We start from the raw sequence: 14263 nt of genomic DNA on the forward strand, positions 1-14263 counted from the left end.
TTAGCCATTTTGTGCGGTATTCACCGCTCCTTTAGCAGTTCCCTAGACCCTTGTACTAGCAGCTAGTACCCTTCGCCCCTATCTAGTAGTGCTGTTGGTGTGATCTCCGGTGTGAACTTTCTTTTACCCATCCACTCATCAAGGTTCCTCTTGAAGAGTGATAGTAAGGGGCTCTGTCTTATGTAGATTGGGACCCTGTTCCATAGTAAGGGAAGTCTCTGCGAAGGGAGTCTATCTATCCAGCATGTTCTATTCATTGTTGTGTTGAGGTTTATATCCATAGAGCGTGTAGCTCGAGTAGATTTGGTTTTGCTAAGATGGAGCACGTTCAACAATTCTGGGTTGGACATGGCTCTGTACGTTAGACAGAGATTGCCTCTGAGAAAGCGGTATGCAACAGAGAACAGTCTTAGCTTTTTCAGTCGTGCTGCATAGGCAACTGTTTGAGGCCAGTAATCCTCTTGGTTAGGTACCTCTGTGGTCTCTCCAGCTGCTGGAGATGTCTAGCCAGGTACATTCCAATTGGTGCATTGTACTCAATAATGGGTCTGATGAGGGAAGAGTAGAGGGGCATCATTACATCCTTAGATCTTGATGCGAACCCTTTCGTGATCAGATGGGTCACATAGAAGGATGTTCTAACCACTTTGGCAACATGGTTACCAAACTAAAGCTGACTACCTACTTGTGTCCCTAGATCCCTTATTTCTTCTTCAGATTTCAGGGGATTACCTCCTATGTTTAGTTTGCGGGTACTCTGTTTTTTCCAAAGGGGATTACTACGCATTTTTTTGCATTTAGCTTGAGATCATGGCTTTGACACCATGCATCAGTCTCATTTAGGCCCTTCTGGAGGATCTTCATGTCGGCCGGAAACTCTATTATAGCACCATATATATATATATATATATATATATATATATATATATATATATATATTTATATATATATATATATATATATATATATATATATGCTGTTTGTCTTTTCGGCTTTTCCCAGTTAAGGTAGATTTGGAGTAGATTTTTATGGTGCCGAGTTGCCAGCCCGACGCCCAAACTTCAGCGAAGACACGCCCATTCATGCATGTCTTTTGAACGCCACTCGACCGCAGGGAGGACATGCAGACCCCACACAGATATATATATATATATATATATATATATATATATATATATGTGTGTGTGTGTGTGTGTGTCTATATGTGTGTATGTATATCTGTGTGTGTGTGTATATAAATATATATGTGTGTTTGTATATATATATATATATATATATATATATATATATGTGTGTGTGTGTGTGTGTGTATATATTGTGTGTGTGTGTATATATATATATATGTATATATATGTGTGTGTGTGTGTGTGTGTGTGTATGTAAACTTATTTTTTTTCCTCCAAGTCCTTTTTTTTGTGTACATTCTTTATTTTGTCCTTCAAATGTTTAACTTGAAGTACCTCTTCTGAAAGTACATTTTATGATTTTTTTTTTCTGCAGGCTATTGTTGCAAGCAAAGCCAGTCAGTTTACAGGCTATGCACAGCATGATGCTCAGGAATTCATGGCATTCCTATTAGATGGTCTCCATGAAGATATGAACAGAGTTCAGAACAAGCCCTACATAGAGACTGTTGATTCGGACGGTCGTCCAGATGAGGTAAAGAGTGGGTTTGTCATTATCTTATTTAATGTAAAGTAACATTTTCAGAGCATGTCCTGTGTCACTGTGGTTAATAAATCAAATGGTTGAGAAAGCTGTTAAGTATTTTTTAGCGTTATAAAATTTTGTTTGAATTTGTTAACCATGACAGAGCACTAATCACCAGTTTCAGTCTTAACCCAGGAGAGAATGATACAGAAAAAAAATGCAAGTTTGACAATCCAGCAAGATATTCAGAATGTGATTTATGAAAAGGCAGCGGTTGAGATGATGCATATACTATATCTATATATCTATCTATATATGTGTGCATGTATGTTTATAAATATATATATATATATATATATATATATATATATATATAAAATATATTTTATGTATATATATGTGTGTGTGTGTGTGTGTGTGTGTGTGTATATGCAGTTGTATGTTATAATAATTTATTTGCAGTGTACATTTGCAGTTATATACAAAAGTGTCAGCATCATGTGTGCGCTTTGCAGAGAAACTGTTATACCCATGATATAATCTGTAACAATAAGTGAGAAGGCCATGAAAAACCTATCAGTAAAAACAAAATGAAAACTCCAGCAAAGCTAATACTTCCACTGAGTGACCTCCCAAACCTCTTGTATCAGAGGCACATGGGATGTATGCAAATGAACCTTATGAACATCAGATGTTTCAGCTAATTGGCAGATGTTCTTCGTGTTTCACTGTTGCAGTCATCACATTTGATTTATCTGCTTGCAGGTAGTCCTCAGTCGGCCTGATTATCAAAGTCTTGGTTCCTGCATCGGTTGCTGTCTCATCTTCCATGACGTCAGGTAGTCAGGGGCATAAAGCATGCAGCCGATGCCATTACATCAGTCTTTCTTGCCGTGTGGTGCCCGAGGCAGAAGCATTTCGCAAGTGCCGGTTGGACTACTCCTGAAATTTTTGTTTTCGAGTTTCAGATCCGAAGTCTTCAAGTAAGCTAAGTATCCCATTGGGGGATCCTTTTTCTTGCTTTAAACCGATGTCAGTAAAAGTTAACAATTGTATTTCTTGTGGAAAGCAAATACCTCATAAAGGTTTTCATTCGTACTGCATTCCTTGCTTAGGCCCTGACCACGATGTACTTCGCTGTCGGTTTTGTGCCTTATTCAAACCTCGTAACATTAGTCGTCTGTTCATTTTCGCATCTAAGTATTTTGGTACTCGCTTCAGTTATCCAGAAATGGCTTCGGAAAGCCACCCGACTACCGACATTTCGAAAAAACATCAAGATAAAGACAGAGATGACCACATAGGTCCAAAGCTGCCGACAATTGCCTCTCCTAAGCTTGTCCCCAGTTCGGCGGTACTCAGTGAGGCGCTTTTGCAGCCCCAGATACCCACTACTTCAGATTTGCAGGCCTCTACTGAGACCCATTCAGAGTCCAGTATGCTACTAGATGTTTCTTTGACTGTGGAACCTGTGGATGTCTCTACCTTGGATGGGTCCAGAGCCACTGTGCAGGCACCGACTTCTGAGGGTTTATTCAAGCCTACTGACTTGCATATTTAACCGCCATCTTCCTCTTCAAGGCCTAAAACTCGATCCATGCCCAGAAAACCGACGCCCAGACCACATGGTCAGGCCCCTATGCTTAAGAAAACAAATAATAAGAATGGCTGAAGACCTTATTACTCTAATCAGGGGAAGCCACCCTTTTCCCTCTAAGAGGCCTAGGACTGATTTTCCTCCTGATTTTTCTGATGAGGATTCTGAAATTTCTTATGTTAAGTTGTCTATCTCGCCTTCGTTTTTGCTGGTTTGGATCGGAGCCGATCCTCGGCTCCGACTCGGCCATCTTCAATAGCTCGAGAGCCGTTTCCTGGCTCGAGGCTAACCCTTATCCCATGATGCCTAGCGATAGCTACCCAGATCTCTTTTGCTGCTTCAGCTGCGATGTGACGTTTTTCTGACTCTTATAGAATTTTTTGTGTAATTTTTTGTGTAATTTAACTCCTTTACTATTTTATCTTTAGCGATAATTTTGTTTCTGTTAGATAATTGTTTATTTTATAGTATCCCTCTGTTTTTTGTGGAACTCGTTTAACTTAGAGAGTTCTCCCCCACCCCTCCCCCCCTTCTACGTTAGCCGTTTAAGTTAGAGGCTTTCCTACTGTTTCTTTCTTATAGGCTAGCCGTTTAAATTAGAGGCTTTCCTATTATCTTCAAAAAAAAAACAAAAAAAAAAAAAACCTTTATCTACAGCCTTTCTAGTAGATCTGTTATTTGTTCTTGTAGAATAGATATTGCTCTTGTTTATTGTTGTCATATTGGTGGGTTTCCTTTTTACTGTTAAGTATGTCAAAGGAAACTAAGGTTTCTGGTTTTAAGAAGTGTGACTCATGCTGTCAGAAAATGTCTCTGACAGATGGGCACACTTCTTGCGTCTATTGTTTAGGCGCTGTGCACCTGCAGGACTCTTGTTCCATTTGCCACGCCTTTAGTCCAAGAGTCCTGCAGGAACGTAAGAACAAATTGATTCTCAGGGGTCTTTTAAAACCCCAGGATTCACCAGCCAAGAGCTCGCAGCCAGTGAAGTCCCCTAAATCCACTAAGCCGTCGGCTCCAAGTTCGGAGCCGTCTTCTGTTTAGGATTTACCTTCTACGTCTCTTCCGGCAGGAACCGACAAGACAAGCTCCACGTTGGCTCCATCTGAGGTTTCGGAGCCGTCGCAGAGCCACAAGAGGCTGAGGTCCCCTTCCCTAAAGTCGGTGCATTCGGCTCCTCTGTCTCCTTTACTTCAGAGCGAGCGTAGTCACCGATCCTCTCACTCCTCTCAATCCTCTAGGATGTCGGATCATGATGTGGAGAGAGTGGTTAGCTTGCTAAAGTCGCAGATGCTAGCTAAATTGTTGTTCAGCCCTCCTCAACAGGTATCGGCTCTGTCCACTTTTCTTGATGTTCCTCCTCCGACTCCAATGAGTTTGGAGCCGGTGTTCATTGGGGTTCGAGTAGTGGAACCATCGACTCTGATAACTCATCTCCTTCGGTTCCGATGTCGGCTCCGATTCCCTCGGTGGTACCTTCCATTGAGGGATCTGGGCGCCGGGGTTACCTCGTCGGCCCCGAAGGGGCGAGTGGCATCGAACCCTTGTCCGACCCCATTCTCCATCTCGGAGCTTCGGCGCAGGTGAACTCGACTCCTACATCGGCCTCGGAGCCGTCCCCCTCAGTGCGAAAAAAGATTCCTATTTCTTCGGACCTGGAGCTTTTTCTGCATCAGAGCAGGGATGCCTTTGATGTCATGCGGAGTGTGCTGTCCTCTGAGTAAGCTCTACTTTCAGCCCCACCGGCTCCTTCCCCGGTAGTGCCTGTGACAACCTCTGCTCCTCCTCCAGACCCTAAGCGTAGGGAACCAATGCTCCAGGACACCACATTGTGTGTTTCCTCCTCTTCTGATCACTCAGAGGAGACCCCGCGGAAGAAAAAGTGTAAGAGGAAGCACATTGATTCCCCCGAGTCTGTCACTTCTGATACAGACTTAGATGATTTGGAAGGGTCCCCGAGATGCCCCTCTGAAGATGTTTCCTTCTCGGACATCCTAGAAATGCTTAAGCAGAGGGGGAACTGGAATCCCCTAGCCCCTACCGAGGACGAGTCTGTATTTCTGGATGCTTTCGGTTCCCGACCTTCCACCTCCTGGGTGTCTCCGCCTTTCGATCCGCTTATGACAGTAGTGGCTCGAAAGGCTTGGTCAGCTCTGGATACAGTGGAACCAACTCCGAGGAGACCTGGTAAGTTCATTTCAGCACCCCAGGAGAAGCAATTCCTTTCAAAAGGTGTTCCTGTTGATGCCATGGTGGTAGCAGCAGCCACCAAAAAAGTGTTAGCGGAGACCTCCGTCAGTACATCCCCCTAACAAGGAGTCTAAGACGATGGACAGATACGGGAAGCGAATGTTTGCTTCAGCGACCTTCTCTATGAGGTCACTGAACTATCTTTGTCATTTTACTTGACTTCAAAGGGATCTCCTTAAATAGCTTGGAGATACCCTCCAAGATCCAACAGCTGAGGGAGCTCAAGCCAAGGTAGCTTCCCAGCTAGCAATGCTTAATTCTGTTAACTCCTCCATGAGGCTCATTTCCTATGCAGCCGATGGGGCGATTAGAGCAGCAGGTACGGGTGTGGCCCTTAGGAGGCATGCGTGGATGCGGCTGTGTAACTTTGCGGAACCTTTTTGAGCGTCCTTCACCAACAACTCCCTTTGATGGTTTCTTTATTTTTGGACCACAGGTTAAAGACACTTTGACTAGGTGTGAGCAAGAAGGCAAGACTCTCTCTGCCGTGGGAGTCTATTTTTCCACTCCCTCTAGACCTTACCCCAAGGGTCAGAAGAGTGGTAAGATGTGGTTCCGTAAATCTCAGGGAGCCTTGCCTGACACACGTAGCGATTTTTCCTCCAGAGGCAGAGGGGGAAACAATAATAGACGCCGCTCTCGTGGCAGAGGGGTTCCGCAGAACCAGGGCAACAGAGAATCTTTCTCTGATAATCTCTTCCATCATCCCTGAAGGGTTGCCCGGCTGCTTACTTTTGGAGGAAGTCGGGGTAAGACTTTCACTGTACCCAAAAGCCTGGCAAACTTTAACACAAGACAAATGGGTACTGTCCATTATATCCGGAGGTTACAAAATTCCCTTCCATCAACCCCCCTTACATTCAAGGAAAACCCTTCCAGATGTTCCACCCAATCTTAAGGTGCAAGCAGTAATAGAAGTTTGAAAACTGCTAGCAAAAAAGTCATCCAGGAAGTCCCGGCAGACCAGCACGGATCCGGAACTTACTGAAGGTTCTTTTTAGTACCAAAAAAGACAGGGGACTGGAGACAGATTCTGCATCTCCGCAGACTAAACAGGTCTGTGCAAAGAATAAAGTTTTGGATGGTCACGCTACAGTCCATTCTACCCTTTCTGGGTCAGGACAATTGGATGTGCTCGATAGATCTTCAGGATGCGTACTACCATATCAAGATGGACAGGCGCTCCAGGAGATATCTTCGCTTCCGGCTAGGGGCCAGTTATTATCAGTTCAGAGTGTTCACCAAATGTATGGCAGTGGTCACGGCTCACCTGAGACGTCAAGGATTCCAGGTGTTTCCGTTTCTAGATGAGTGGCTCCTTACTGCTACTACCAGGCATCAACTCCTACAAGCGCGGGACTACACAATCACAATCTGCTCCCAGCTAGGCATTACAATAAATTTCGAAAAATCTGACTTGTTGCTCTGTCAATCTAACACTTACATAGGAGCAGACTTAGACACAAGGCATATGTTTGCAAGGCTACCACTAGAAAGGGTGTCCGCAATTCATCAGCAAGTTCAGATTCTGATGCAGAGCAAAAGGATCCAAGTCAGGTACGTCCTTCAAACTCTGGGTTCCATGGCAGCAGCCATTCTTCTAATCCCATTAGCGCACTTTCATATGAGGATTCTTCAGTGGCTTCTGTTCACGCAGTGGTCTTACCAAGAGCTAAATTCAGCAATAGGTGTTACTGCAACTGCTTGAATAAAATAACGAAATATACACCAGGATCTTTATTAAATAAAGCTTTCGGGTCTACACCCTTCATCAGTATAACTTAACATATAAAAAAAAATCACCATTTATATAGGAGAGCATAAAGTCACATGCTTCAACCCAACCCACCTAACAATAAAAATTTAAAGCTACAATGAATCAATAAATATATGCAAAATAGCACATAAAAAATCACATCTATAAAACATATACATTTTTATAAATAAACAATTTTATACTGTTTCATATGAAATCACATGCACCATACTTAAAAATTAATAATTAATAATTAAAACTTAAACTTATAAAACTTCTCTCTGTCTTTTAGCCAGAATGGGCTTTAGACTAACTGAATTATTTAGGCCTGGGGCTACATCAGCTTGAAGCTTGTGATTTGTGTCTTCTTTCCGGGACCATTGCAATTCATACAGACAACATGTCAGTGGTGTGGTACATCAACAAGCAGGGCGGAACCAGATCCTACCCCCTGTGTTGAAAAGCACTCAGACTTTGGTAGTGGGCGATTTCCTCCCAACGTTTTCTGATTGCGACGCACATCCCTGGGAGATCCGACGTCATAGCGGACAGGCTCAGCAGGGCTATCCTCATGCCTCACGAGTGGTCTCTAAATCAGGAAGTTGCGGATCTTATTTTCCGCAAATGGTGACAGCCTTGCTGCAATCTTTTTGCCAACCCCTTCAACAGCAAATGCAGCAACTACTTTTCCCTTCTTCCGCTTCCAGGTCACATACCCAGAGCCGCTGTAGTCCACGATTGGCCTCAGAGACTTCTTTATGCTTTTCCTCCGTTTCCCCTGATACCCAAACTCATACAAAAAGCAAAATCATTGGGTTGCAAAATGATCCTCATTGCCCCCTACTGGCCTCGACAGATATGGTTTCTGTTCCTGCACCATTACCTTCTCAATCAGCCCTGGACTCTGGACCCAATTCCAGACCTCCTGGTTCATTAATCAGGCGGGTTGCATCAGTCCCTCAAAACTCTTCAGCTCACAGCTTGGTTGCTCCACTTCCAACCTTAGCCAGGCTTCCCAGCATTTCCCCAGCAGTCCGTGTGATTATTGCCTCTTCTCACAAGTCTACAACGAGGAAAACTTATGCTAGCAAATGGAAACGTTTTTCCTGTTGGGCAAAGGCTAGGAATGTGGATCCCATCTCAGCCCCAGTCAATGAAATTCTGGAATTCCTAGCACAACTATTTCACTCCAGGTCCGCTTCTGCTATGATCAGGGTACAATTGGCGGCAATTTCTAACTTTCATGTTGGTTTTTCGAATTCTAACATTATGTCTCATAAGCTCTGTAAAGTTTTTTGAGAGGGACAACTCTTTTTAGTCGTCCAGTGAGAGATCCCCCTCCTCCTTGGGACATTAATTTAGTCCTAACTTCATTAATTCTGCCCCCTTTTGAACCAGCAGCGTCCTGCTCCATCAAGTTTCTGTCTTGGAAGATACTCTTTCTTGTAGCTATTACCTCAGCCAGACGCGTTTCCAAACTTTAGGCGCTATGTGTTCGGTCCTCTCTACTTGGTTTTTCTTAAGGACAGCGTTGCTCTGAGGAATAATCCTTAGTTTCTCCCCAAAGTTTGCTCAGAAAATAATTTAAACCAATCTATAGATCTTCCTGTGTTTTTCCCTAATCATACCAACAAGGCAGAGTACAAACTACACCAATTGCATGTTCATAGACAATTGCGTTTTTACCTTCACGGAACTAAGGTAATGAGGAAGTCGGACCAACTATTCCTTTCTTATGCCTTGGGCAAACAAGGTCTCCCAGTTTCCGAGGTAACCTTATCTAAATGGTTGTCACACACTATTACTTTCATTTATCAGTTAAGGAACAAGGAGTTACCTATTAAACCGAAAGGTCATTCTACTAGGGCCTTGGCCACCTCTTTAGCCTTCCAGTCTAGGTTGTCCATGGATTCTTTTTGTGCAGCTGCCATGTGGGCAAACCCTCATACCTTTATTTCTCATTACAAGTTGGATATGGTCTCCAGGAGCAGAGTTGACTTTGGTTCCACTGTTCTGAAGAGTCTGTTCCACTGAGCCACCCAGGATAATAGGTGCTAGGGACGCTGTCCCAACCAGCAAGAATGAAGGCGAGATAGACAACTTAACATAAAGAAGTTATGTACCTACCATAACTTTCCATGTTAGTTGTCTTCATCTCGCCTTCCTTCTTGCATCCCTCCGTCCCCCTGTCCTAGTGGACCGAGAGAAGTTTCTATTTCACTGGCTGTCTGTTCTCTTGTTTTTCTTCTTTTGTCTTAGAGAATATGGCAGGTATAGTCAACTAATTATTTGACTGGTTTATTCTCTTATGTCTGGAGTTAGCTATTTCAAATGAGATCTGGGTAGCTATCGCTAGGCATCATGGGATAAGGGGTTGCCTCGAGCTAGTAAACAACTCTCGAGCTATTGAAGATGGCATAGTCGGAGCCGAGGATCGGCTCCGATCCCAACCACCAAGAAGGAAGGTGAGAAGAAGACAACTAACATGGAACGTTATGGTAGGTAAATAACTTCTTTTTTTCTCTGATGACCAGGATTTGCCGTCATATACCTGTGAGGATTCTGATGCAGAGGACTCCATTCCCTCTGCTTCCCCTCCAGAGGATTTCTCTTTTGGTGAAACCTTGCATACTCTTGGCCGCATTTCCACTGGGAAAGCCAGGATTACTCTGACTCCAAAAAGAGGCTTAGGGAATTCTTACTCCTGCCTCAACACAGGCCTTTAGCTATCCGTCCTGTACTGGACATTGTACATGATGCCTTCTTGGAATCTAGCATGGCCCCTGACACTTTAACTCCTGCTCCCAGAAAACCTGATAGGTCTTACAGTGTACCCGACTCTCACAAGTTCCTCTTTAAAAATCTTACTGCGGATCCAGAGACCATTTCACAGAGACCCAAGTGCATTAAGGCTACTACAGCCAAAAACCCTACCCCCTCTGATAGAGATTCCAGGGCGCTGGATAGATGGGGTAAGAAGGTATACACTTCTGCAACTTTGGCCATTAGGGCCTTAAACTGCCAGTTTCATATGTTAAAGTATCCGCAGCATATTATTGGATTGCTTAAACAGAAAATGATGATGATTCCTGACTGTGCTGAACATAATAAAGAATTACAGAATTTAATGCATTCTGCTGAAGAAGTTGGAAAACATACTTTGCAGTGTGGTTTTGATTCATTAGAGGCATCTTGCAGGGCTGCTGTCACTGGGTCTGTACTTAGAAGGCATGCTTGGCTTAAGGAGCAATCTTTGCCAGATCATGTTAAAGCTAAATTACTGGATGCTTCCTTAAACCAAGACCGCCTGTTTGGCAACAAAGCAGAAGTAGTACGTAAAAAGATGGAAGAAAAAGTTAAATCTATGCAAACCATTAAAGATTTCCTGCAGGTATAGCCTCCCAGATGTAGTAGTCATTGGCCCTCTAAGAATTGGTCCTTTCCTGCCTCTTCTAGGCCTTCTCAGTCCAAACCCAGACCCAGCAGAACACCTAGGCTTCAGTCCCAAGGTACTCACAAGCCTAAGCAGTGGGCGGCTCCCACTCCCAAAGCAGGGAGTAGTAAGACTCCCCCCTATGGTAAACTGTCTCAATGACTTAACTTTAAACCTTTCAAGCCCTGCTCATCTGACTGTTCCTTTAGGAGGAAAGATTGCCCTGCCTGCAAAAAATTGGGAATTCGTTATCCAGGACAAATGGGTTGTAAATAATAATTTCCCAAGGATACAGATTCCACTTCCACTCCTTACCAACCACAAACGGTTGGCCAGACCTACCCCCAAATCAATGGGCAGAGGCTCAAAAGCAAGTTCTCTCTCTTCAAAGCATCAGGGCTGTTCAACCTGTCCCAGAAGAAGAATGGGGGCAAGGTTTCTACTCAAGACTTTTCCTGGTACCCAGAAAAGACCATTCCTGGCATCCTATCCTGGTCCTGTCTATCCTAAACACCTGCTTGGTAATCCCAAAATTCATGATGCTAACTCTTCATCAGCTGCTTCCCATGCTAGGCAAAAATGCCTGGTTGGCAACACTGGATTTAAAGGAAGCCTACCTGCACATCCCAATAAGGGAATCTTGCAGAAGATACCTACACTTCAGAGCAGGCCACACGCAGTATCAGTTCTCTGCACTGCCCTTTGGCTTGTCTACTGCACCCAGGGTATTTACAAAGTGCCTAGCTCCAGTCATTGCATTTTACAGGCAAAGAAATGTTCAAATATACCCTTACCTGGACGATTGTCTGATTCAGGCAGAAAGCCAGGACATACTATTCAATCATCTGGCATTTGTAAAGAAATTACTAACTTCTCTGGGGTACACCATAAACGGAAATAAGTCACATCTTGTAACCTGCCAACAAATTGTATTCCTGGGAGCATGCTTGAATACAACTTCACAGATGGCCTACCTCACGCCAGAGAAACAAGTTCATTTGACAACCTACTTCAAACTACTGGCCACAAAGACCCAGCTATCTACAAGGAAAATACTGCAAGCCCTGGAGTTCATGGACTCTTGCATTTTATAATTCTGTATGCAAGACTGCATATGAGAAAACTGCAATGGTATCTAAAAAGCCTATGGTGTCATTCTCAGGATCTAGAATCAATGATTCCTTTCATACCTTGTCTAAAGATAGAGTTCCTTTGATGGGCAAAGGCCTGCCACCAAAACAAGGGACTGCCATTCACTCTACCCCCTGCCGCCCAAACCCTAACAACAGACTCATCAGACTATGCTTGGGGGGGCTCACTTGGCAGGACAGTGCATTCAGGGCAAATGGAACCCAAGTCAAATGCACCTGCATATCAATCAAAAAGAAATGTTAGCTGTACAGAATGCTCTGACAGCTTTCAAGGACCCCATTCTTCCAGGGCAATTATTGGTAAAGACGGACACCACCACAGTTATGTGGTACATAAACAAGCAGAGGGGAACCCACTCTTACCTACTCTGCAGACTAGCCATGGCTCTGTGAAACACAGCCTTGAGCTACCAAGTGCACCTACAAGCTCAATTCCTGCCGGGCAAGCTAAATTCACTGGCAGATGACCTAAGCAGAAATCTGATGGACCCACACGAATGGAAATTGGAACCAAAGATCTTCAACATGTTGAGAAACAAATGGGGGGAGCCCAGAGATAGACCTGTTTGCCTCCCCTCAGAATTACCAATTGGACAAATTCTGCACAAGGACTCCCCACAAACAAGCTTGAAAAGTGGATGCCCCGTCCTTCACCTGGAAAAATCTTTCAGTTTATGCCTCTCCCCTCTGCCTCTCCTCTCCAAAATGCTACTAAAGATCAAACAGGACAAATCAAGGACAATACTGATTGCACCAGACTGGCCACACCAACACTGGTACCCCCTCTTGCGCAGTGTGTCACTGCTGGCACCTGCCTCAGACCCCTGCCCTGCTGTCCCAGCAGGAGGGCCAGATTCTGCACCCACAGCTTCAAACCCTGAACCTTGCAGCCTGGCTTAATTACCTGATCTCTCCGTTACCATCCCTCAGTAAGCAAGTGATGGATGACATTCTGGAGGCAAGGGGGCCTAGTACTAGAAAATCCTATGCTGAAAAATGGAAGAGATTCTGTTCCTGGAGCCAAACTCAGGGGATGGGAACAGCTATGCCCAATTTACCTCATATTCTTCAATACTTAACTGTGATGTTTCACAAGGGCCTTTCCTTTTCTTCCTTCAAAATTCATGCCTCAGCCATTTCAGCCCATTACAATACAGAGCCACCCCTCTTATCTCATCCACTGCTGAAGCAATTCCTCAGAGGGGCCAAAAACTTAAGACCACCCAGGAGAGCCCCTACTGCAGCCTGGGACCTTAACTTTGTATTTGAAAAGCTCACTCGACCTCCTTTTGAGCCAGCTGTAAATGCAGAGTAGAAATTACTTTCTTGAAAAACAGCCTTCCTTCTAACCATTACTTCAGCAAGAAGGGTGTCTGAATTGTAGGCCATCGTGGCAGTGGAGCCTTTCATCATCTTTCATGTGGACAGTGTGCCCCTCAGGACCAATCCTTCCTTTATGCCCAAAGTGGTATCCAGTGTGGCCCTTAATCAGTCCATTCATTTGACAACCTTTTCTAATCCACAGAACAAAGGGGAACAAATACTGCACTCCTTGGACGTGCACAGACAACTTAGATTTTACTTGGACAGGACTAAGCCTCTCAGGAAATCTGAACAGCTGCTGGTTGCATTTGCTGCAGGGGCAGGAGGTTAAGACCATTTCAAAGCAAGCCATTTCTAAGTGGATAGGCCATTGCATTCATTTCTGTTATAAGCACCATGGAAATCGTACTCCACAGGGGGTAAGACTACATTCAACCAGGGCTGCATCTACCTCTACAGCCTTTATCAGATGTGTCTCTACCAGGGACATCCTAGAAGCTGCTACCTGGCATTCTGTACATACCTTCACCAAACATTACCACTTGCCAGTTTTTCTAAATCCAGAGCTGGCTTTGCCACCACAGTCTTGCAGGGCCTTATAGCTGGTCCTAATGCTGTCTAATTACCTCCTCCCATCCTTAGCTTTGGGAGTCTACCCAAATGTGATGACTGCAACAGTGAAACACGAAAAACATAGTACATTTGTGTACACTTACCATAAATGTAGATGTTAGAGCATAGTCACTGTTGCAGTCCTGGTTACCCTCCCTCCAGCCCCCAGACTTCCATTGACTATACCTCTATTCTTGTTTACTATTCTTAAAGCTTTCTGGTGTATATGCTTTTTTGTTGGAGTTGTAACCTTGTATATAATTGCTTCCCATTATGGGAGCACCTGGCATCTGGGGCAAGAAAAACTGATGTAATGGCTTTGGCTGCATGCTTTATACCCCTGACTACCTGAAGTCATGGAAGATGAGACAGCAACCGACGCAGGGCCCAAGACTTAGATAATCAGGCCGACTGAGGGCTACCTGCAAGCAGATAACCCAAATGTGATGACTGCAACAGTGAATACACTCGAAAATCTACATTTATGGTAA

At 44.2% G+C, this 14263-nt stretch overlaps 1 protein-coding gene across 1 annotated transcript in view; it reads left to right on the top strand.

Annotated features, from left to right (window-relative positions):
* The window catches only part of USP19 (ubiquitin specific peptidase 19), a 3461697-nt gene that overhangs the window by 1206411 nt on the left and 2241023 nt on the right, over window positions 1–14263 (top strand). The window contains exon 11 of the mRNA XM_044078491.1: window positions 1501–1659. Coding sequence (XP_043934426.1) covers window positions 1501–1659 — 159 coding nt within the window. The remainder of the gene's footprint in view (window positions 1–1500; window positions 1660–14263) is intronic.

The sequence above is a fragment of the Protopterus annectens genome, chromosome 7.part1, assembly GCF_019279795.1.
Source record: "Protopterus annectens isolate FY-2018-M chromosome 7.part1, PAN1.0, whole genome shotgun sequence".
NCBI lineage: Eukaryota > Metazoa > Chordata > Ceratodontiformes > Protopteridae > Protopterus > Protopterus annectens.